Raw genomic sequence first — 23,639 nt, 5'->3', positions numbered from 1 at the left:
CCAATGAAATATACTTGCACGTATTCTTTTTGAGAAATATTTTTGAACTGAATTAGTTCTATCAACTGAATAACTGAATAAAAGTATATAAAAGACAAAATGAGTTTTTATCTATAAACTTGTAAATCTCATTGTATATAAGTGTATAATAACAGAGTAGTCTGCTGTGGATTTCCTTCTTAGACTCTAATTTCGAGCTTGCCGTCACTAGCAAATCAGATTCAGTCTGAAGTCGGTGTGGCTCAGTTGGTTAGAGCGTTGGTCTCATATAGCGAGTAATTCGTCAAGTATGACTTGGTTAAACACCAGGGTAATCCAAAGGTCGAGAGTTCGAGCCTCTCCACCGACATTAACTTTTGGAAACTGTGGGTATAGCTCTCTTTTTGCTACCTGCAACGGTACAGCTAAAGCGGTTCTACTAAAATGTTAAAATACCGAGATATCCGTAGTTAGCCCACTGTATTTTAAAATCATACTATTGAACGGTCGATGCCATGTTAACATTGATTTAGTGACATTGTCAGTAAGCATCCTGGCCAATAAGCGAGATTACGATAGAAGACTTCACGTTACGTCGCCAGCTCAGAAACTTGAATTTGCTAGTTTGAACAATTCGGGTATTAATATGAAAAGAATTGATCGGCGGTTCATTTCAACTTTCATGGTTGATAACTTGATATCTCGGAAATAGTGGGTTAACTATCTCCATGAAAGGATCTCAGGATCACGCCCACCAAGCACGGTCCAAATCCTTCGAGGCGGTGTCGGCGCAGAAACTCCATGAAGAGGAATATGGGATCTTCGTCGGTGAAATGAAAACTGGATCTATTGAGCTCTGCTCATGATATAATAGAAAAGTATATAATTGCTCAATGGAATCTGCATCTTCGATTCAAAAATCTACAAGCTTCAATCATTTCTCTATCACCACAACTTACTTACCATCATGCGTTTCTCTATTGCCACCTCTATTGCTGTCCTTGCGACAGTTTCCAACGTCTCAGCATGGCACTGTAAGACAACACCATCACCAACGATGATTCAGATCTTCATGCTAATCCTCATCATAGTGACTGCCTACAGCAATGTCGAGAACTGCGACCCTAACGGCGAGACAGAATACCAAATCCTCGAAGGCAACCAGGGTAACTGTTATACTTTCGGCTGGAGCATGCCAGGGGTCAGCTGCGGTCATTACATTAATGGTGGTGCCAGCAACAAGGCCTGCAAAGGCTTGTTTACAGCCATCGCCATGTACGCGCATGAGAACACGGAATGTTTCTTCTACGCTCGGGATGATTGCGATGGAAACCCTACTATTAGGGGCTCCAACACTTGTATCAATAATCAAGAGTTACTTGAGACATCTGCGACTGAACGATTCAGGTCTTTTAAATGTGTAGGTAGTTATGAGCACTGGGGTTTAGGAGAATGCTAACAGGAAGCGACAGGCCAACACTGAATAAAACACTGGAGAAATTGGCTTGGTTTCTTCAAGTAGATATCTACATGGGCGGCGAATTATTAGGCACAAGAAAAGTTAAATATGACATGTTCACGATATTGTTTATCCCAGATTTATCACCGCGGATATCAACTATGTCTTGTGTGAGATATTATTATAATAAAATTGAAAACGTATTATTTATATCAAAAACTCCAATACCTCTGTCCAATCCTCATCCGAACAAGGTATATGATTCCCTCACTTATCACAACGTAGTTGTTATAAAATCCCAAACTCCAACGACCCATCAGATATCTCTATCAATACCACTCCACACAATCTCCACCATAAAAACAAGAATTTGAACCCCTTTCCTAGTTCTTCTCATAAGATGATCGTGCACTCGATGAGGTCGAGTACACAGTCTTTGCCGTAGCAGCACGGGGAGAAAGTGCGGTTGGTTGAGGGTAGTAAACGTTGACAGCAGCGTTGACAGATCGGTGGTGTTCCTTGGCGTGCTTGACAATAGCAGACCAGACCTTTTGAGCGTTGTTCTTGGTGGACTCCATTTTGTTGTTGAGGATGTGATGTAGTTGGTGGTGGTGTAAGTGGTGGCTTGTACTTGTAAAGATGTAGACTTTTGTAGGTTTTGTTCTTCTTTTGTGATTGAGATGTTTAAAAGCTTTGAGTAGTTACTCTGATTGTTTGTATTGCTAGATAATAAAAAATAAATCCAACACGAACGTCGATTCCCTTTTATATAAATTGTCATGCGCCCAAGATGTAGTCATTCACGCCCATCTATCAATCACCATGTCAGTCACACTCAGCCCTACAAATGACAAGTTGACAAGTTGATTGACATTATTCATCCCACCGTATAGAAATTCCCTTTTGGGCCTGGTTAGACGAGCTTCGGCTGACCAATTTATCTAGTTCAGCTTGTCGATGACTCAATTGGGTGGCTTGCCCCAAGGGCGCGCCCCGCAAGCATTTTTTACATGTCTTGGTTTCTAAGCTGACCGATGTCGGTGAGATTTTAAAGTGATTTTGTCAGCAGACTTGTTCAATTGGATGGCTTGACCGTCTTTTGTGAATCGAGAAGAGTAGTCATTGGTTTCGCATATAGACTATTATCGCCCTGATCGGCACGATACGTCCGTACAAAATCACATCCGTTTTGTGGGGCAAAAGTGACTTTGATATAACTGATGACCTCCGTAAGTACCCTCCGAAGGTTGGTTATAGCTAGTTATATGACCGTTTTTTTAATCTTATTAATTGTCACTAGATGTATAGCCTCTTTTCTATTAAGGACAAATATACGGTTATTTATATGCATTTTTATATGCAGATATAAGTATCTTTATCTTATAGCTAGGCAGAGAGCCTAGAAGGGGACCTCTGCAAGCTAGCTTTAAAAAGGTATAAAGATTAAGCTGATAGAAGTCGTTATGAACCTCTTGAGGTACAAGGACCCACTTATTGCCTCTTTTGGCCACAAAACGGATATGATTTTATACGGACGTATCGTGCCGATCAGGGCGTATACTAGTTAGACAATAAGACAAGGGATAACGTGATATGTCGTATTATTGAACAACTCTTAATCATCTCTCTCACTCAATTTCAACAAAGTCCATACTCCAACCTCTCTTCCCTTTTGAGTAAATCTCAACGCAGAAATTCGTCGCGTCATCCCTCGCGTCATCCCCACCTTCCTGACCATCATCTTCCTCATCAATCATCCTCGTCTTGATTACCGTCCAGCCCGCCCTAGACCCTTGTCCTTTATACTCTCGATCCAAGTAGGCAATCAACTTTTGCACACGCTTAATGTCCCATATTCCCTCCCGCGTATCAGGTCGCGAGGATATCCATTTTCTGATCCAACCCCGCATAGCATCGTCCGCCATGTGATAAGCGTCCAGCATAGCTGGAAGCATACCGTGGCCGTAATTGTTGACGCTGACGCAGAGAGTATATGGGAGACCCAGGGTGAGGCGACAGATTTTGCGGATCGCCGAGGCTGATTCGGCAGGAGTTATATGGTGGTCTTTTTCGGACGTATACATCATGTCTACCCGTAGCATTTTGACAAGATAATGTGCATAGTTTGTCGCTGCTCTGACGGGTTCATGAGATGTCAATATTGTTAGTGGTTTTATGTCGACAGCGTGTCCTTCTAAATCGTCTTCATCATCAAACGCTGGGACTTCTTCAAGCGGTAGATTTTGTCGCCATTCTTCAAGCTCAATCCTGAGTTTGTCGACGCGCTCATTCCACGTCGCGTCCGGTCTAAGATTAGCTCTCCATTCTTCCTCCAGAGCATTCACCCGCGGACCTATGTAAAGAAGTCTATCGTAGGGTAAATTTGAAGAAGCAAGCAATTCCATCAGAGAACTCGACACTTCTGGCGAAACGGCCTGTTTCCGTATTGAATGTGTGCGCTCATAGAAAACCAGCAGAGCCGCTATTCGCGAAAAGGCGCGGACGAGGGATTCACCAATGTCTGTAGCTCGCACGAGGGTTAAATGCGACGAGAGAAATTCAACAGCTGCACGACCGTGAACGCACCATAGTCCTATCTGTCCGCGCTTCAACTCATAGTGAGCGAGCAGCAAGACAGTGCTCAGCCAAGATACAGCATTCTCCCGTTTCCTCGGATTTTGCTCATTGCTTGGAGTGTTGATGTCTTCTACTTCAATCTTGCCAATGTCTCCAAGCGCCACAACAAAATGTTCTAATGCGTGTATTGATGCTTGATTGCGAAGATGGGTATGGGCGTCAGACTTTGAGATTTTGAGTGCGGAAAGCGCTAGTGCGGCATGGTAAAATGATCCGTTGAGGTATTCAGCATCAAGAATGTCGTTGAGATATAGGACTGAGAGAACTCCGTAGGGTCCAGTGTCGCGTAGATGGTGATAGTATAGCATGTCTTCTGGAAACTTCATACTTTCGAATAAACCGTGGGGTATCATTGGAGCCACTTTGATGCCAAAGAACTTATCTGCCCTGGTCGTCTCCGGTAGGCCATCTTGGAGGGGAAATTGAGGTGGTGAGAAATTGGGAGTTGCGTATGCAAATGGGGTGTGAGATGATGTGCCAGGTGTAATTACTGGCGAAGCTATATACGACGAAGGCTCATGATGATTGCTTGCTGGTGTATTGGCGGTGGTAACCAGAGCAGCGCCATGGATTAACCCTGTATCCCACGTTGACGATACATCTGGATTTGATAATGAATGCGAACCGAGCGTCTCATTTTGTTGTCCGGCTTGATAGATGGGGCTCTGGGTCTCGATCACATTGTTTTCTAGATCTGGCGTAACATACGACGCGAGATATTCCTGAGGTGGATTTTGTTGTTCAGGAAGCTGGAAGCTATCATCGACTTCATCTTGTTGATCCGAGTCACCCAATCTCTGACCAGATCTTGTCCGCCTGGGTGAGTCTTGGTGAAACAGCTTTGTTTGGTCTTTAAAGATGGTCTTTGGCGCATAGCCGCCGCACGGGATACTCAGTCTAATGCACTGTATAGAGTCAGTCACTCGCTAACATTCACATAGTATATAACTCGGCTGATAGTATATACGCACGTTATTGCACTCGGGCTTTTTCTCATCACATTTTAATCGCCGAGCTCGGCATGTCGAACAGCCATTGCGATTGCGGGTCTTGACGTTGCGTCTTCTCACGACACGATCTGGCATTGCGCGTCAAGTATATCGAAGTTTATTTTTTCGGATACAAACAGCGAAAAAGAACGAGGGCAGTCTGTCTTACAGAGTTGAAGGGAGTTGTCATGGGCAAGTTTCTCGTAGGTCGTATAGACTTTCTCTTTCAGGAAGTGATGAACGAGCGGGGAAACTGTTCATTATGTCATGATGTAAAGGCTTGCTAAACCACATTGGGCCGAAGTTGTCCTATTGGCAAGGATCATCGAGACTTGGCTTTGCAAGACGCGCCCTACAGGTCATTGACCGGTGAGAAGTTTTCATCTTGTATTCTTTGGCTGCAGGGTAATTCGGCTGAACCTCATAGACAACCCGTAACTTTTAACAATCACCTTGCAGTATCAGTGATCAGTCGTGCAGTTGAGTCAAACGTCACAAAAACAATGAATTAATAAACAAGTTTTCAATTTTTACAATAACAAGGGTTTGGTCGCTTTGGATTATTTCGCGAACAGCTAAGTACATACTGTTCAAGACAACGTCGAAGGTCCGGACTAGACCAAGTCATTATTGTTAAGCTTATCTTGACATCCAATCCTTCCCATGAGATTGAGGATGTTCCAAAAGAACGAGTCATGGGTTAGAACAGCCATTGCATACATGCTCTTTTGTTGATACCTTTATTTCGGCTTCCCATGCATAATGGGCGTTCTCCACATCATCCACCGCTTGTCGATACTGAAAAGGGAATAGCTAAACGAGCAGAAAAGAAACGAGTAGTTTAATTCTATGAGCATCCTTCCAGCTTTTATTCTACAGATTTTCTTGTGATAGACTGCGAATCTACTGTTCTTGGTTGTGAAGGAAGACTCAATCGCTGTCTCCTCAAGAGATTCACATTCAATTTCTCGCAGCATGGAGAACAACACAGTAGTTACGCAGCCCTTGGGGGTGTTGGTTGACGAAAAGAACATTCCTACCAACTCGACTGAGACGAACAAGACTATCCTGACTTTCAATGCCAACGATCCAGAGAATCCATACAATTGGTCAAGTGTATGACTCTTCTTACGACATAGGAAATGCAATTTACTGACAGTTGCCTAGAGAAAGAAGCTATTCATAGTTTTCACCGCCACAATGCTTCTCTTCAATGGCACTCTCGCATCATCTCTACCCGCCAACGTCACTGCCCCCATGAGTGCCGATTATGGCATAGATAACACTCAAGGCAACCCCCAATTAGCCCTCCCCATCTCTCTATTCCTAGTTGGATATCTGTTCGGCCCATTAGTCTTTGGACCCTTGTCAGAGCTTCAAGGTCGACAATACGTTGTGCAAGCTGCTTTTGCTGGATACACCATTTTCACACTCGCCTGCGCTCTAGCACCAAACTGGGCGTCGATGCTCGTATTTCGACTCATGTCCGGCATCTTTGCCAGCGCACCTACAGTTGTTGGCGGTGGTATGATGGCGGATATCTACAGCGACTTGACTACACGAGGTCGAGCCTTTACGTGTTTCTTTGCTGTGAGTATCTGCGGACCTCTCATTGCTCCAACGATAGCAGGCTACGTTTCGGAAGTTTCGTGGAGATGGGCGTTTTGGGTTGGTCTGATCGTCGCGGGTGTGACTTTCCTGCCATTGGTGTTTCTACCAGAGACATTTGGACCTACCATCCTGGAGCGACGAGCAAAGAAGATACGAAAAGAAGCCCAGACCACAGGAAACGGCAATGTCGAAACTTATGCTGCGATTGAACTTGAAGCGAAAGGTTGGAAGAACATGATGAGTGTTGTTCTGGTCCGTCCTGTCAAGATGCTTTTCACCGAGCTTATCGTGGCTGCATCAAGTTTATACATCGCCTTGGCATACAGTATCTACTACATGTTCTTCCAGACCTATCCCATAGTGTTCAAGGGCATATACGGTATGTCTACCAAGACAAGTGGACTCATGTACTTTCCCATCATCGGCGGGATCTTTCTGGGAATGATCATCTTTATAATTTGGGACGGTTATTACACCCGTTGCAAAAAAGAGGGTCGGAAATGGGCTCAAAAGACTGAGTTCAGCAGACTTCCTCTAGCATGTATAGGTGGTCCCCTTCTGGTTATATCGCTCTTTTGGCTCGGCTGGACTGCTCGACCAGAAATATCCTGGATCTCCCCCATGACCGCTGGCGTTCCTTTCGGAGCAACTCAAATCCTCATCAACATGTCCTTGACAAATTACCTCAGCGACTGCTATGGAGTCTACTCGGCTTCAGCCATGGCGATAGGTTCATGTCTTCGAAACCTTATAGCTGCTGGACTTTGTCTTGCTGCGGCGCCCATGTATACCGCGCTCAGTGTTGGATGGGCCACGACTGTGTTAGGGATAATTAGCGTCTTTATGTGTGCGATTCCGTTTGTGTTTATTCGGTATGGAGATCACATTCGGGAAAAGAGTGTGTTTTATCAGATGTTGAAAAAGGATATGGAAAAGGCTCGGGGCGATATAGAAAGCGAGTAAATATGGTGAAAAAAAGGCATGAACTGTAGAGACCAGCTCTGAGTTCTAAATTTAGAAAAGAAATGACATGAATGAAGATTTAATGTGTTATGTTATAGCAAACCCATTTACTTATGAGCTTACATATAGACATGGCAAATATGTAGTTCAAACCCGTATGGATGGATTCGTCCTACGATAAGACGACTTCGCTAAACGATAACCGTTAAAGTCGCCTTCTGGGGGGGCTCAAAGACATGGACATCCCTGCCGTAAGCTGACGCTTAACCACATTTTAGTGGCCACAATACGCCGTTTCACTGTCAGTGGATTCTCGCATAACAAGAACCCGTTCATCTTATTGCTCAGCTCCTAAACTTGAATTTCAAGGCCCGTTGAAGGATCTCATCCCCTGTAAATATAAGCACTAAGCCTCAGGAACCAGACCACCAGGAGCGATTGGCTAACCCTTTAACTTCTGGGCGCCTAGACCTTTTCTCTTCTCTTCCTGTAGGGCTGATTTCTTGACTTTTTCCCTTCTTTGAAGGATTGTTTTTTGTTCAGGATTTCCATCATTTAGGATTCCTGGCCAAGGTGCGTGTGTTGCTTTTAATCACAGGGTGGCTCGGCGATCCATCATGGCCCTCTTTATTCATCCTTTGGTCTTTCAGAGTCAAGACATTACCATCTCAGACTGGATCAGTGTTCTCACTCTGTGTTTGGCACCTCTCATCGCCCACGTTCTCATCGGCGCGCCTTCACCAACGTATCTCTCACTCAGTCGCCCACCATGGCACGAGCGTCTCTGCCACTATAACCCCACCTCTATCCTCTGGCGATACGCTATGGTCACTGATCGCAGAATCCGTGCAAAGAACTGGGACAGGATCGATCTTGCTGCTACGAATGCCCTGTTTTGGACTGATGAAGGATGGGATGGAAGCGAGGAGATCATCCAATACAGCCGGCCGCGGTGCGTTCAGCTTCCTGATGATGATAGAGTGACGTTTCTGTCTAGAGACGCGTTCAAAACTCTCATCATTACTGTACAAGGACTTCAAGCTATCATTCTACTACTCGGCAGCCAGATTGACCCTGCTGCGCCAGGGTTCACCGTGTTTATGGGCGTCGACATTATCTTCTTTCCGGTGGCTCTTTTTGGTCTATTAAGACTCTGCAGCTGTATCTGGTTAACTGACGAATTCTCTTTCGCTTCCATGGAAGACGTCCCCTTAGGGACACCTCAGATGATCGATTGCAGCACTGCATCATTTGAGCTGTTGACTACCAACCCTTCACTATCGGGCCCACAAAGATATCACAATACCTCATTCTGGGGTAGCAGAGTATTCCGAACCGCTTATGTTGTCGCTCAACTTGCCCTGATTGCTCTTGCCTTGTCCTTCATTGTGACTCTCGGAGGTTCATTCTTTTACACATTCACTACCTTTGTCGTTATCCTCTTTTATTTGTTTGTTATTGGTGTGTCAGCACTGATTACCATCTGGTATATTGGCGTCAAATCTTCACGGTCGACTGTCCTACCATGCATCTCCTCGGTTTGGTACAAGTTCTACACTGGATTAATGTTGGGGTTTGGAATTGCCCTCATTGTCATTGCTTGCATCGAGACGCGCAAAACTCCGTGTGGAAAGTTTACAAGTGGTACGGGGTGGCAGGCAGATGCCATGGCCTGCATGGGTAACGCTTTCGACAAGACTGAAACGAGAGCGGTTGTTGATGGCCCGTATAATGGAACGGCTTGGTATGGATTCATGCACGCGAAGAATTCCAGTTTCGTGCAGGCTGAGTATGTGGATGAGCACAACCACAGTTTCAACTTCACCAGGATGTGCTTCAGTAGTATGTATGGGATCTAATTGGGTATCTCGGAAGTGAGCAGGGAGAGAAGAGATATCAAGGCTTTGTGTGATATTGACATTCATCCAATCAATAAAGACCTGTCATCAAAATTACAATTACAAATACGAAGCAACGTATAATTCATACCCTGTTCAATTGTAACTCCGCGATATAAAGGGAATTAATAAGCCAATTAAGAAGGGAGGATTTTTGCCTCTTACTCGTCGATCTATATCAATTAAAAGCCAACCAAACCTCGGATAACTGTTAAGAAGATACCTATCCCCTGCTAGTACTGTGTTAACATTTAAACAGGGGTTATTCGTAAGATTATACCTGATGTCATGTGTAACACATCTCAACCATACAGCCACAGCCTCGTTTCCAAGTCATGCATGAAAGCCCAATAACATCAACGCAACGAATATTTTGCGAACCAACAGTCTGCCTTGATGAGTGCCCAACGGTATGAGCAGAAAATTCGGTGTGCAGCTTACCTTTACCCCGCCCGTAATATTTCTGGCCTCAAAATCTTAGACTTTGCAACTCGTCTTTTCTCGGGACAACAACGGTGAAGGCTTTCAAGACTAACTGTCAGTCACCATGTCGGATCCGCTCTCCATCGCTGGAACGGCCGTTGGTATCACATCACTTGGCATACAAGTCTGCCAAGGCCTTATCAAGTACCTACGAGCCGTAAGAGGCCGAAAGGAAGAGATGAGAGATGGTGTCCGCGAAGTTGAGCAAGTTGTGTCACTTCTTTACAGCCTGAACAACACGCTATCCAATGTCAGCCTTAGGAATGGGACATATTCTCTTCGAACGTGCATCCAAAACTGTTATACGAAGCTTGAAGAACTTCAAAAGCTTCTGGACGAGCTATGTAAGACTCAGTCATCGAACAAAGCCATGAAAAAAGCAGCCGAGGTCAGACGCGCTGTTTCGTATCCTTTTCAACAAGAGAAGCTGAGTGCGATCCGGGAATCCTTACGATCTGTTCTTGGGGATCTTGATTTAATCGTTTCAGTCACATCACTGTAAGAACTACCAAGGCCCTGAAGCGCTCCATCATGACCAACTGATTTTGAATAGGGATTCTAACGCTATTGTCAACGACACTGTGAACGATATATCACAGAACCTCAAAGATCACATCAAGACTCACAATGATAATTCAGCAGATCTACAAACTCAGATGTACCGTAACTCTATTGAGCTTCAGTCTCTGCAAATAGCCGTATCAGAAACACTCAGCAACATACAGGAGCAGCTCCTCCAGACAAAGTTATCTATCCACGATCTGGGTCAACAGATTGATGGGAAGCTGACCATTGTCGAGGCTGGTACGCGATCAATCGAAGCCAGTAATCAAGTTACAGTTGCGAAACTGGAAAAACTTACACAGGCTTTGGAGTTTCAATCGGCCTTAATATCAAGCATGGTGAGTTTATATGAATGTATCATGTACCTATGCTAACTGAGTAAAGGGTTTGCAAATCAATAGTGCCCAAAGCCTCCGAGATATATGTGCTGCTCCGACCTATCAAGACACACATGCTCCAGTGACTCATAACTACGCATCGCGTGTGGCAAGTCCTAGTGCGAGACAATGGAAAGGTTGTTCTTGTGCTGTCGCCCTTCCAAAATTGATTACATCCTTCGAGTTCTGGAATTTCAAATTTCTACTAGAAGAGCAAGAACACCACTTTCCATCTTGCAAGCTGCGGGGTATCCGGAAGGGCATAAAAAGAAGAGCTAAGGCAGAGTTTCGGTTAAAGATGGCTTGGATCTCTGCTCGGATGACTAGTGCATGTGTCGAATACACGTCGGGCACCAGAAGACCTGGCCTCTCAATCAGGTGCAGAAATATTGTCTTAAAGGCCCATAGCCCTGTTGAGAAGGCGATTTCAAATTTTATATGCGAGGAAGCAGTAAGATCCGGAAAAATCAGTAAAACAATCACAAAGCTCAAGTCATTGGAACGTGAGATATTGACTTTATACTCAGAAGGCTTGGCCTCGCCGTTGGACACAAATGAGTACGGTGCTACGCACGCTGAGGTTGATCGATCCAAGACAATAGTTTTATAGGTGACTAATGAGATTCAGATACTGTTATCAACATTCTGTTGGGGCGGTGTCCCTCGGCGGGGTCTTGGGGATAGCATGATGCAAATAGTCCTCAAAGACGAAACACTTACACATACACTCACATCTTGCATCCGGACGCTACTTCAGGCCAATGATTGCGATCCAGAAGAACTGTAAGTTAACCACCTGGAGTCTGAGACATCGACTGACTTACACCTTCTCTGTGAAGCTCTGTTTTAGATTCTACTTTATACCCCACACACTTCACGAAGCTACAACATGAAAACAGCAACATAGATTACTTAATATCATCTCTATATACAAACTATAACTTCCCATTCTGGATGGAAACTATTGATACCATCATCAATTTCAAGCCTGCTGCATATTTAACATCATTGATACGTGATGGTAAGTAGCTCTGTCTTTCTTCAAATGAGGCTCAGCAGGGAGGCTCAGCAGGGAGGGAAACAAATCGTGGATTCTAACGTTTTCAACCATTTCAGCGACCGATCTTTCCCCTATTATAAAAGCTATACTTTGCAAAAGCATTTCAGATCTTGCCTCATGTGTTGAACAGTCTCCAGAATCAGTGTTTGACAACGTCTTCGGCTTTAATGTTGTCGAGCTCTCAGTCACTTGGCCACAAGGGTTGAGATATCTTTTGGCAACAAAGGCAAGCACTCTCGTATTCGAAAGTGATAGCCACAAAATTATATCACGAGCTATTGAGTTTGACCAGGTTGAATCAGCAGATGTGCTATTGGAGGCAGGCTTCTGCCTCCCGTACAATGTGTATGGCGCCTGGTCAAAGGAAATGGTCATATTGGTGGCTAAACATATGTCTCTCAGGAGGCTCCGACTTCTGAAGTCCTCCCAAACACAGCTTGGCATGTTTCTTGACAATGAGTCTGTGGATTTCGCAGATTCTGCAGCTGCTAAGATTTGCGCTGCTTTTGACGAAGCAAATTTACGGGTAGAACCATGCCTACGCGTACAGCCGGACTACCAATCAATGTATTTATATTCAGCCTTCCCTTTGGATGCTTTTAACCAGTTTTGGCGACAGGGGTTTCGTCACTTTGACTGTCACGATCGCATAGGTCGAACCCCCGTCATGTTAGGTAGATATTCCTGGGGGAGTCTCCTGAATTCTGGAAGTTGGCAGCACATACAAGAAACCATTTCTTGGCTCTCCCAACACGGATTCATGCAGAAAAAAGGCCAGGATCCTTTGAAAATAGGCCTTAATATCTTTGCCAATGGCTATCACTACACGGGAGCCTGGTCGGCTTATCATGGGAGCGACATTTCTTTCCTAACTGCGCCTGACCATAAGACACAACTCATCACCGTATTGTCACCTAATACAACCACCGACGACAACTGCACGTGTTGGTGCAATGTGAAAGGCCACGGCTGCTCACCTATTAGCTTATTATTACGAACCTCCCTTTTTCAAGCCAGAAAACATGGACTACCAGATCGAGCAAATCTACCCAACATCTTACATGGTCAAACATTTGATGCTTCTAAGTCTGAAGGACTGTCGGCTTTAGCAAAGGTGGCCCTTCGTCTCCTCATATTTGAAGCTTTGGATATGACTCATACGTGCTGTTTTTTTGACCGAATCGGCGAGCACGATCCTTCCAATCTAGCATCAAAGGAATTTCATGGCGACAGCGCCATATTCTGTCGTGATTCTGAAACTGTTTTGGAAATTCGGTCTTGTGCCGAAGAACAAGCCTCCGCTATCCTTCTTGAGGAGCTGATGATTGAGTTTATACCACAATTGCGACTTTTCAATCCGAATCCCTTTGGGTTTGAAGGTTTCATCTGGACATATTTCCGGCGACGTATATCACAGCTGTACAGTCAACACCCCACAGTTGCAGATGATCTGCACCAGTATGAGGTATTTCGGGGATTTGGGGTTGCTTCTTCAACAAAGAGTAAGTACCTAGAAGACAAGAGTAAAGAATTTGTTTATTAACAATTGTCAGGATCGCTGCCTGAAACTTTGTATTGCTTACTTGGGAAACGCTTTCAATTACTACAGTCACATGAATCTATCTCTGATGAAGAGTGTATTGCTGAAGTATCAAGGCACATGGACAAGGAATATGAAACATATCTGCGATTTGGGGTTGTCGAACAGTCTATTTATGAATCTGACAGAGATGAGTCTGTGGAAACAGACGACGAATGAACCAAGTATCATTTCAACACAGGGGAGAATCTTTGTAATAAGTAACTAAGTACACCACAATACACTACCTGTTATGCCATCTCTTTAAGCACATACGTGTCGTGGGTAGATATCTGCTACATGCTAATCGCTAAACGAAGTTCAAACTTTCTCAACACCACATCTTAAACAATTAATCCGTTTTATAACTTTACCTTGACAGATACGACATGAAGAATGTAGATCAGTTCTCCGTGTTATTGACATGGTTATCTATGCAGAACGCCAGCGGTGTTATGTTATAGAACCTCTGTCACAAAAGATAGCCCTGGATACTGTAAATATTTATCGCAGTTTCTTTTCGGTTTTGTGTGTAGATAAGAATTATGCTTTTGTTTAGGAGTCCATAAATGTCTCAATTACGTTACTTACCCTTCATACTCCGTACCAGTATCGTATTCCGTGGTGTCACATTCCAGACCTTTGCAGATCACGACGAATCACTCCACCCAAGCCACTTCCACAAACACACCACATCCGAAAACTCAAATGTCGTCCGTTCAAAGTGGAACAAACTTTTCCCGTGTTATAGAAAACGCCGCATCGGTTCTAGAAGACCCATATTAACGGAGCCGGGACTGACGGATCGGAGGTCGGTCGCGGATCTTTCGGGAATGTCAAACTTTAATTACCATAAGTAAAAGGAAATTCCCGTGGCTGGGGCTATTTTTGGGTATTCGCCAAGTTAAGGCAGTGGGGGTATCATGACGACTGTTGAGGGCGTAAACCCTTTCTGGAATTTAGTTTGAGAATATCGTGATGGCCAAGGACCTAGGCTGTGATATCGTCTGCTAGAACATCGTGAGATAATTGTTACATTGGCATGCTGGAGTCACAAAGATCTTTCTAGAATAGAATTGTCGTTGATTCAAGGATAGAGAACATAGGTATATAACTTGCAAGACATCGCACTCAACCAGACTCCATCTCCACCACCATCACACATCAGACAGTGTCTTACAACACAGATCACCTTCGCTTTTATACACCAATCGCCCATTATGAACAAGCTCTCTCTTGCACTGGCTCTGGCTTCTACCGCCAACGCCGCTTGGATTCCTATTGGGCACGGCCCATCCAGCGACGACAACACTGTTCCTACTAACACTGTTGCAATCGCTATTCCCACTATTGCGGATCCTGATGCAATCCTTTCTACTGGCACTGTTCCCATCATGATTCCTACCTTTGTTATCTCTGAGGGCCTCACCAGGACCTTGCAGATTCCTGATAATTCTCTCATTACTCCTACTGAGGATGCCACCATGACCTTGCAGAAGCCTGACAACTCCCTTGTAACTCCTACCGAGGACGCTACCCTGACCTACCAGAAGCCTGACAACTCTCTCATTACGGTTACTGAGGGTGCCACCAGGACTTACCAAAAGCCTGACAACTCTCTTATGACTGTTACTGAGGACGTCACCAGGACCTACCAGACGCCTGATGCCTCTCTCATTGTCATCCCTGAGGATCATACTAAGACCTACGAGCGACCCGTTCCACCAATTTATACAGTCACTGAAGACCACACCAAGACCTACGAGGCACCTGTCAAGACTGTGACCACTGTCATCTATGTACCTGGACCTTGCAACACAGGCTCATGTCACCCAAGCTACACCACGAAGACGGTCGTTGCTCCCCTTCCCACCAACACTAGCGGATGCAGCCCTGTTCGCCCCAGTCTGTGCCCTCCAGTTATTTTGCCTCATCCCATCCCCTCTCACCCTCATCGTCCTCCCGTACCTGCTCCCACCGGTCAAGATAAGCCTATGTACCCCAACACCACTTATCCCGATCCTCGACCTATCGCCGGCAAGTTCTGGACCATCAAGAACATGACCCGCTACTGTGGTGAAGACGAGAAGGGTTGCGACTACAACTTTGCCATTGAGGCTGACGGCAAGACTGAGAACTGCACCATTGTCCGCCATCCCGGATCTCATGCTGCTACTGAGAGCTGGAGCAACGTACCTTGCAACGACAAGTCTGACTTTACTGTTTCTTGGGGTTATGTCACTGAGCCAGCGCCCGCTTTTGCTGTTGTCACTGTTGTCAAGGGCAAGATTCTTGCATGGTTTGGTGTTGCAGATATCAATGGCCAGAAGGTTACTGCGTCAAACCCCTTTGGCTCTGGACATTATGGTAATCTTGGACCTGATCAGGTCTACACTTACTAAGCCATGACCAGTAGAGATTGGCAAACTAACATATCAAGACTGACAAGGAGGAAGACTTGGAATCAGATTGACTATACTGAATTCGGCTCTCTTTTGTGTGTGTTGAATTGTTTACAGTAAATTCGATTAATAGATACCGGTATTTAGTAAATATATTTCTTTCTTTTATCAGAATTCACATTGATATAGTTTGACATCAGGAATACATTCTATGGCTATAACTCTGTTTCTCTACTCCATCTTATGTTGCTGTTAAGTGGTTATTGTTCATGCAGTAGGTGATGTCGCTATCTTATCAGTCATACTATGTTTATTCTTCTTTAGAAATATTTTTATGAATCACTTTATCAAGAATTTCGCAGGTAGTTAACCAGTGTAGAGAAATAATTTCAATTAATAATTAAAGATATAAAGTACTTGGGACTGGTATGTTTTTGTGAACCCGAAAAAGTAAAAAACCAAACTAAAAGTCGATCAGAATGCCAGTGGGACATCCTGTCAAGACGGGCTTAGGAAAACGACGCGACTGTGATACTTCCAAGGGTCCCTGTTCAATTTGGAACACCTTGTCGTTGTCGCTGTCGCTGTCGTTATCTTCAGAGATTCCGACCGAGTACATTTGACGGACCATTTCTTTCTGGTCGTCAACTTCGGTGGGAATCTCTTCTCCCTCGGAATTCGACAAGGACTCCAACTCATTTGCCTTGTCAGCGGCAACCTTCTTCTCCATCAGCAACTTAATATGATGAGCTGCCTTTGGGTCCTCTCGAGCCTGCTTCTCCAGCGCCTCGCGTGCTGAGGGGCTTGTTTCGATGAGGTCGAACAGATAGCATCGTGCTGTCTGCTCGGAAGGTGTACCGCATGCCTCGCTCTGTTTGCGCAAGCGTTCAGTCTCGGCGAGTTCTTCCTGAGTGGGCTCGTATGAAACCGCCTTTTCAAACTTTTGGTAGTTTGCAAAAGGTTTGTATTCCACACGCTCGAATTCCAGAGGCACGTAGACTGGGATTTGCGGCCCAGCCACCCTGGGTACATCTTTGATGTAACGTGGCAGGCTGCGCAACCAGCTCTTGATCTCCCTGTTCACTGCATCTCTCCCAAGGACGCATTCAATCATGCTCACCAGATCCTCGTCAGGATTTTCGAGGAGTCTTGGCGCATACCACGCGAAATCGTCCAGTACGGACTTCATGGCGCCAGGTACTTTGACCCAGGACTCGGGAAACTCGCCATCATCATCATCGGGGCAATCTTCAAACTTGTAGACGGGTTCAAGACTGCGTGCGTTACTCAGATGATAGGCTTTGATGCTTCGAGAGTTGGGCAGTCCGATATTTCCAGCGTTGATGTTGGATTGGAAGTAGTCGTAGGCCCGCTGAATCATTCTTGCCTCATAGCGAATTTCGAACTTTAGTGATTCTTGATCCATCGCGATCTTGGGAGGACCGTGGAAGCGGCCTGTGATCTCCGTTGTAAACTGAACCATCTTTGCGGTTGATTAATGGATGATGGGAAGAACAAAATGGTGGGTAAATACTTCGTATGATGGAATCGAATTGATTTAGAAGGGTGATGTGGTATGTTTGGTGAATAAAGCAATGTCAGATAATATGACGAATTAATCTGAATGCTTTTTGTTAGGAGATAGCTTGACGAAGAGGTTGAAGACTGAGAAGTCTTTACTAGAAGATTGAAGAGTGAATGCTTCGTAGTAAGATGGTTGATGTTGGAGGTCAGGTGATCAAGCTTTGCTGTCAAGTTGCTATGCAGAGAGGAAAGATTTTTCAGAAGAATGGGGGACAAGAGAGGATTTATATAGGGAATTTCATATTAAGTTGACTGAGGTTGTGACATGAGGCAGCACTCGAGCGAAATGTTACAAAAGTGGAACTTGTCCCCGAGGGCTTTTGCGTATATCGATGTAGACTTTGGCTTTGAGTTCTATGTTATTTGTATTAGACAATGGGGTGGCTGCAATTCGCCATGGGTCAACTCTATTTGCCTGCATCACCACGGTGATTGAGCTGAGCAGAAAGTTACATCACGATTGAGATTGAAGAAAGAGAGAAGCTTTGTCATGGCTTGTAGTCAGGGATGTTCATAGAAGTTTCCTACACATAGATCCTAGGGGACGCATTTAGGTTTAACAAATTGAAGCCTATTTCAAGGTTCACTGTCAATACATTCTTACTTTTGCATAGCTGAGTGGACCTATCCAAAGCATGTCCAAGAATAAGTTTTACTTGCACTGAGAATAAACAATAGCCTCCAGAGACTTCTATACAAACATGACAGAAGCTTCGCTTACTTCAACTCTACAACACCTGATGGATTTGGAGACGAGGCAATGCGTGGGAGCCCTGGGATAATTATGAGTCATTCTGGTCACATAAAATAGTTTAATAAAAGCTTCTTTGATCATTATAAACCTTTGAACATTATGGTTTTCCTTCTTCTAAGTAACAAGTGGAGCCTCGTCAAACTCGTCGACACTCTTGAGAATCCTTGAAGCTTCCGTCATAGGCTTTCTTCTACCTCCCCTTGCTCCCCTCCCTCCTCGCCCAGGCCCAAAATCATGACCCAAGCTTATCGCCGCCCTTCTCGGTCTGACCACTACCAAACCTGCGTCCGATGGTTTCTCAAGATCTGCCGCCCAGCGCGCCACTTCTTCCTCCTCGGCTTTAATCTCATCGTCGAGAGTTTTATCTGCATGTGACCCAAAAGCAAACATTCGTCCGAAAGACTGTGGAAATACTTTGTGTAGGAATAATCTCACAGTCGGGAGGCAAGGCGCTGCGATGCTCACGGAGCTTTCGATACCTGCCCAGACCATTAGGTCCATGTAATCCCATGTTATGTTGGTCGAGTGGCCGTAAAGGATGTTGTATCGCATTTTTAGACAACTGGCGACGAGGACTACGACGCCGAGGCTGAACATGAAGAAGATGGCGAGTTTTCGGCGGAATGTCGACCTCACTAAGACGCGTCAGTAACTTTCTAATAAGCCAGTCGTAAGGACAAGACGTACTCCTCCAAACCAGTGGTATCGGAAGGGCCAGGACCACCACGTCAAAAATGATATTCGTAATGTTGATCGACCATTGTAATTTGTTCAAATCCATGCATTTAAAGTCCACATCGTTTCCGCTGAATCGATTCCAATTCCAGTGTATTGGGGCGCATTGGAAAATGTTGAGGAACATGAAGATGACAGTATTGAGGCATACCATAACAATGATGGCCCAACAGACTTGGCAGAATCGTGTGTATACGTGACAGAGGCGTATATAAAATAGTATGATGGTGACTTTTGTCATGCCCATTAAAAGGCTGTAGAAAGGGCAGTCGATATAGAACAACTGATACTGTTAGCATGTGAGACTCCCTCCATATGTTGTCATGCATACCTTGAGGGCATGTGACAAGTCTTCTGCGTTGACCTGCCAGATATCCTGGCCAAAAGCAGACATCAATGCTGTGACTTGTTAGTCTTCTCCCATAGTAGCTCTTCCGAAGATCTTACCATGATGTCCGATACCGAAATACACAATGTAAATAATGAATGACGTTAAGGATAACCAATCCTCGGGCGAAAACTGCTTGATAAGAAACGCTTTGGTATAAATTCGAATAACAGTACAGAGGATAGACAGGATATGAATCGAAATGTATGGCCATGCATCGTTTCGACGATCTCGCAGTGGACGTTCGCATAGAGCATCAACTTGTCGTAAAGAGGCTGAATGTGACATGTCAGCAAGACACACAGTGGGGTTAATCCTGGTCGAAGATCATGGCGAGACATACCGAAAATAGCGGGGATACGACAATGTTGTCTCATGCAGTAAATTAAATCCGAATGGAAATCTTGAGAAGTACAAATACAGCTTTTATCATCTTGCGAATGGCAGTCTAGTTGTAATCCTGCGACAAGGCACTCTTGCTTTATGAAGTTAGTCCATGACTGGTCTGTTGGAAGTTCAAATTGAATTACTTACCGCGCATGCTGGAGATGCATTGATCGTCGCTTGGACGTGGGCATTAATCTCGTTCGCCACAGAGGTCGCCGCAACAGTGAGAACTGCAAAGTAAGCGACCCACGTAGCCAGTATTTCAACCCTCATCATGCATTGTTTGCAGCTCAAAACGATTCCCCTTATCCACGGGAATCTAGAACTGTCAAGATCAACATAGTGTAGCAGCACTTCCAGATCAGGAAGAAAGAGAGAACCGGGGGAGCAAAGGCCTGGGGGGAGGGAGATCAAAAAGGGACCCAAAACGCACGAACCCCTTTCTAAAACACACGTTAGCTGCTTAATTGGGGACAGTTTCTTGAAAAAGATCATCAGAAAATGGTTAGTTAGTTAGCACTAGAGCCCTTTGTTTTGATTAATTGGCGACTTCAATTGCACTGCCTTTCGGACCGTAGTGGTCATTGTGGACGCGGTAGCCACTTCGGAGGTTTTTTGCCGTGTCTCATTGGATGAGCAAGTATCCTCTTGTCAGTTAGAGGTCGGAACCTTGTTTCCAAGGTTGAACGAGCGGTGGTTAGTTAGTGGGAAAGTTGGGTCAGAATGACCTCTGCGGGCGAAGCGGGCTTGATCCGTAGCCCGGTAGATGGAGCAAAGGTACCCTGAAGCTGGTAGCCCGGGAACGCACAGATGGACTGACGAAGATCTGATTTGTGATGTTGAGTAATAATGTCTATGACGATGATGAACAAACTAAACAGTGGCGACAGGGACTTTATCGAGAAACATGACTCAAATAGCATCTTTGTTTAAAGCCTTCTTTCTTAACGCGATTGTACCCCCATCCTAAACAATTTTAGCCTTCTTTCGTGTCTCAGATTTCTGCATCTTCGGTAGTGGCGGTTTGAAATAATGTTTCTCGTGTTAGAGACTGCCGAGCGAATATGGAGTTGTGGCGCCCAATAGACTTTACACTTTAGGAACGGTGTGATTTTCTGCTCTCGCACCGACAAAGTGTCGAGTCATGACACCAACATCAGCCTATCAAGAGCATTCCCTAGAACAATGTTTCACTCTGATCTTCAGATGCACGTGGTGCGCACAGGAGAATGTAACCGTCACGGACGAGGGATTGATGGACATGGTTTGTCGGTGAAACATTTACAATCATGTGCAAGGGGTATTGACGCCATTGCCAAGGTTCCAAGACAACGGTTGCTCGGTTGTCGGCTGTTTTGCAACATTCCCGACCTTCTGTCGAGGTGAAGCAAAGGTCTAACTCGCGGGTGGGTAAATCGCTAGTATGGGTGTCAAGTCAGTAGCACGGACAAAAGGATATGAGATGACAGTGACAGGAGGGAACTCTGTTAGGTGTGCGGAATTGATCGACTGAATTTGTGTGTTTATTTCCGGCCGCTCCACTGAAGCGGTGGAGGATCTACAGAAAACACACCAGAGACAAGAAAACATCACAGGAATAGCAGAACACTCTGGAGTGCTTCAATCATTCCACAAAATTACCGTTAAAGTAAAAAGATAACGCCACAATTGAGATAATTAATGTCAAGATACTAGCGCACGTCGTTGCTCATTTCAGTCCGTCCAGTTAATGAAAATTACCCTACAGTTCTGTCACACATGTCAGTTGCTACCTGTTTCCAGCTATTACAGCCGCCATCAATCAAGTCAATTGAATTAAACAATAAACAAACGCGCAAAATGAAAAAAAAAAGTAACTCTATGATTAGCCTGTCTTTTGTTCCAATAAACGAACAAAAAGCAATCGACAACGGCAGGATTCGAACCTACGCGTGCGAACACAATGCCTATGATGTCTCAGAAGAGATAGCAGGGCATCGCCTTAACCACTCGGCCACGTTGTCTTGGTGATTAGTTAAGAGACGCGACTAAGTAAGCAATACATGTACTTGGCACGCGTCTTCAGCATTCCAAGCCGACTCTTTGTTCAATACCGACAAAGCCACGGCGTGAATTGACTATGACGTTAACAAGTCCAGTCAAATCAATGTACACTCAAGTACTATAGTTTACCGCGTCGAAGCGCGTTGATACGCGTTAGGCGTTTCGCAAAACTGCCATATACCGCGTGCTCAATTGCCTATTTTGTTAACCAGTTGGATTCCCTCTCAAGTGATAAGATTGCATCCAAGGACCATAAGCAAAGGGATCTGGACTTTATCCGCTATGGTAACATTATCATTCTTGGCATACGCGTCATCGCTGAGTTGGGCAGTTGGTTGAGGGCTTTTCGCATGTTGGCGCAAACACCCCCGCTTCAATCATCTGATTGCTGAATCTCGACTTTGGTGGCTGCATATTATCATCGTACATCTTGTCTCACCCTCTGAACCAACCCGAAACCACCGAAAGAAGTATCACAATGGCGGACAATACAACAGTTGCTGAAGTCCAGGTTGATGAGGACGTGCATTCCGACACCGATGATTCAGCCTATGGCGGCGACTCCATCACTGAAAACACGTCAATTGCCAGCAGTGTGCTGAAATACAAATGGAAAAATGGCCGGCGCTATCACAGCGACAGAGCTGGAGAGTACAGCTTCCCCAATGATGAACAAGAACAGGATCGTCTCGATATGGTCCATCACGCCTTTACTCGGCTGCTTAATGACCGCCTCTACTTAGCGCCTATCGAGCCAGAAGGCGCGAGGGTACTTGATATCGGCACAGGAACTGGTCTCTGGGCAATACAGTTCGGCGACGAATACCCATCCGCCACTGTGATCGGAAACGATATCAGTCCAATCCAACCAGATTGGGTCCCTCCAAATGTCAGGTTCCTCGTTGATGACGTTGAGGCCGACTGGGTAGATGCGGTGCCTTATGACTACATCCACTGCAAATACATGGCTGGTTCTATCAAGGATTGGCCACGGCTTATCAAGCAGGCCTATGCCAATTTGAAGCCTGGAGGATGGATCGAGTTTCACGAAACAGCCAGCACGCCATATTCTGAAGATGGCTCGCTTCAACCGGACAACGCCTTGGTCCAGATGATGGAACATTTGACGGTAGCCTGTGAAAAGATTGGTCGAACGATGGATCCTGCACCATCCTTTAAACAGTGGGTTGAGGAGGCTGGATTCGAGAACGTCAAGGAAGAAAAGTTCAAGCTTCCTATCGGTCCTTGGCCAAAGGATGAACGTCTGAAAGAAATTGGCACGCTTATGGGAATCAACATGATTGAGGGAGTCGCTGCATTCACTGCCGTGTTGTTTACTGAAGTACTTGGATGGTCTCGTGAGCAGGTCGAGCTATTCAATGCTCGAGTCAGACAGGCATCACGACAGCGATCAGTCCATCCGATTTTTGATTGTTTGGTAGTCACTGGCCAGAAGCCAGCGTAACAAGATAGCCTAGTCGTTCTGCAGATAAATCGGCATTTTATTCTAGCCCCGAACCTGTGGGGTAATCCAGAAATTGACTAGTCTCCGCGGTCGGTATCTGAGGGATGAACACGGCAATGATACTAAAACATGGGTATCGTGATATTGGACCCACGGAAGATGGACGCGCTGGTTCAGTTGAGGGAAGGATTATCGGGTATGGGGCAATTTATACACCGGAAACGATGCATCCGTGCCGTAAATAACTACCGTGATGCCAAGACTATAGGCAGGCCTTGACGC

General features: G+C 45.2%; 11 protein-coding genes and 2 non-coding genes across 13 annotated transcripts; 8 read left to right on the top strand and 5 right to left on the bottom strand.

Annotated features, from left to right (window-relative positions):
* The first annotated feature begins 231 nt into the window (after positions 1–231).
* FPOAC1_010050 lies at positions 232–349 on the top strand. The gene has a single exon. It is a non-coding gene; the product is annotated as a tRNA-Met (tRNA).
* Positions 350–946: 597 nt separating this feature from the next.
* On the top strand, positions 947–1,466 carry FPOAC1_010049 (uncharacterized protein; the record flags this gene model as incomplete). Its single annotated transcript, XM_044854449.1, has 3 exons — positions 947–1,013; positions 1,071–1,399; positions 1,452–1,466. The coding sequence occupies 3 exons, from the start codon at positions 947–949 to the stop codon at positions 1,464–1,466; spliced, it is 411 nt and encodes a 136-aa protein (XP_044707119.1).
* A 288-nt stretch (positions 1,467–1,754) lies between these two features.
* FPOAC1_010048 (uncharacterized protein) lies at positions 1,755–2,016 on the bottom strand (the record flags this gene model as incomplete). Its single annotated transcript, XM_044854448.1, has 2 exons — positions 1,755–1,821; positions 1,868–2,016. 2 exons carry the CDS (start codon positions 2,014–2,016, stop codon positions 1,755–1,757), a joined length of 216 nt encoding a protein of 71 aa, XP_044707118.1.
* Positions 2,017–3,066: 1,050 nt separating this feature from the next.
* On the bottom strand, positions 3,067–5,160 carry FPOAC1_010047 (uncharacterized protein; the record flags this gene model as incomplete). The annotated part of the gene is made up of 2 exons (XM_044854447.1): positions 3,067–4,980; positions 5,047–5,160. 2 exons carry the CDS (start codon positions 5,158–5,160, stop codon positions 3,067–3,069), a joined length of 2,028 nt encoding a protein of 675 aa, XP_044707117.1.
* An 879-nt stretch (positions 5,161–6,039) lies between these two features.
* On the top strand, positions 6,040–7,993 carry FPOAC1_010046 (uncharacterized protein; the record flags this gene model as incomplete). Its single annotated transcript, XM_044854446.1, has 3 exons — positions 6,040–6,180; positions 6,232–7,054; positions 7,917–7,993. The coding sequence occupies 3 exons, from the start codon at positions 6,040–6,042 to the stop codon at positions 7,991–7,993; spliced, it is 1,041 nt and encodes a 346-aa protein (XP_044707116.1).
* Positions 7,994–8,255: 262 nt separating this feature from the next.
* Positions 8,256–9,497, top strand: FPOAC1_010045 (uncharacterized protein; the record flags this gene model as incomplete). The annotated part of the gene is made up of 1 exon (XM_044854445.1): positions 8,256–9,497. One exon carries the CDS (start codon positions 8,256–8,258, stop codon positions 9,495–9,497), a length of 1,242 nt encoding a protein of 413 aa, XP_044707115.1.
* Positions 9,498–10,083: 586 nt separating this feature from the next.
* Positions 10,084–10,984, top strand: FPOAC1_010044 (uncharacterized protein; the record flags this gene model as incomplete). Its single annotated transcript, XM_044854444.1, has 4 exons — positions 10,084–10,517; positions 10,573–10,823; positions 10,886–10,921; positions 10,968–10,984. 4 exons carry the CDS (start codon positions 10,084–10,086, stop codon positions 10,982–10,984), a joined length of 738 nt encoding a protein of 245 aa, XP_044707114.1.
* A 2,186-nt stretch (positions 10,985–13,170) lies between these two features.
* Positions 13,171–13,779, top strand: FPOAC1_010043 (uncharacterized protein; the record flags this gene model as incomplete). Its single annotated transcript, XM_044854443.1, has 2 exons — positions 13,171–13,522; positions 13,574–13,779. 2 exons carry the CDS (start codon positions 13,171–13,173, stop codon positions 13,777–13,779), a joined length of 558 nt encoding a protein of 185 aa, XP_044707113.1.
* A 1,040-nt stretch (positions 13,780–14,819) lies between these two features.
* On the top strand, positions 14,820–16,001 carry FPOAC1_010042 (uncharacterized protein; the record flags this gene model as incomplete). Its single annotated transcript, XM_044854442.1, has 1 exon — positions 14,820–16,001. One exon carries the CDS (start codon positions 14,820–14,822, stop codon positions 15,999–16,001), a length of 1,182 nt encoding a protein of 393 aa, XP_044707112.1.
* A 463-nt stretch (positions 16,002–16,464) lies between these two features.
* Positions 16,465–17,484, bottom strand: FPOAC1_010041 (uncharacterized protein; the record flags this gene model as incomplete). The annotated part of the gene is made up of 1 exon (XM_044854441.1): positions 16,465–17,484. The coding sequence occupies one exon, from the start codon at positions 17,482–17,484 to the stop codon at positions 16,465–16,467; it is 1,020 nt and encodes a 339-aa protein (XP_044707111.1).
* Positions 17,485–18,453: 969 nt separating this feature from the next.
* On the bottom strand, positions 18,454–20,125 carry FPOAC1_010040 (uncharacterized protein; the record flags this gene model as incomplete). The annotated part of the gene is made up of 6 exons (XM_044854440.1): positions 18,454–18,974; positions 19,027–19,357; positions 19,406–19,473; positions 19,522–19,737; positions 19,806–19,941; positions 19,997–20,125. 6 exons carry the CDS (start codon positions 20,123–20,125, stop codon positions 18,454–18,456), a joined length of 1,401 nt encoding a protein of 466 aa, XP_044707110.1.
* A 1,628-nt stretch (positions 20,126–21,753) lies between these two features.
* On the bottom strand, positions 21,754–21,852 carry FPOAC1_010039. Its single transcript has one exon. It is a non-coding gene; the product is annotated as a tRNA-Ser (tRNA).
* A 518-nt stretch (positions 21,853–22,370) lies between these two features.
* FPOAC1_010038 (uncharacterized protein) lies at positions 22,371–23,357 on the top strand (the record flags this gene model as incomplete). Its single annotated transcript, XM_044854439.1, has 1 exon — positions 22,371–23,357. The coding sequence occupies one exon, from the start codon at positions 22,371–22,373 to the stop codon at positions 23,355–23,357; it is 987 nt and encodes a 328-aa protein (XP_044707109.1).
* Between the last annotated feature and the right edge of the window lie 282 nt (positions 23,358–23,639).

Source organism: Fusarium poae, chromosome 3, assembly GCF_019609905.1.
Source record: "Fusarium poae strain DAOMC 252244 chromosome 3, whole genome shotgun sequence".
Lineage (NCBI taxonomy): Eukaryota > Fungi > Ascomycota > Sordariomycetes > Hypocreales > Nectriaceae > Fusarium > Fusarium poae.
The sequence above is the reverse complement of the archived record's forward strand: the minus strand, read 5'-3'. Positions and strand labels throughout refer to the sequence as shown.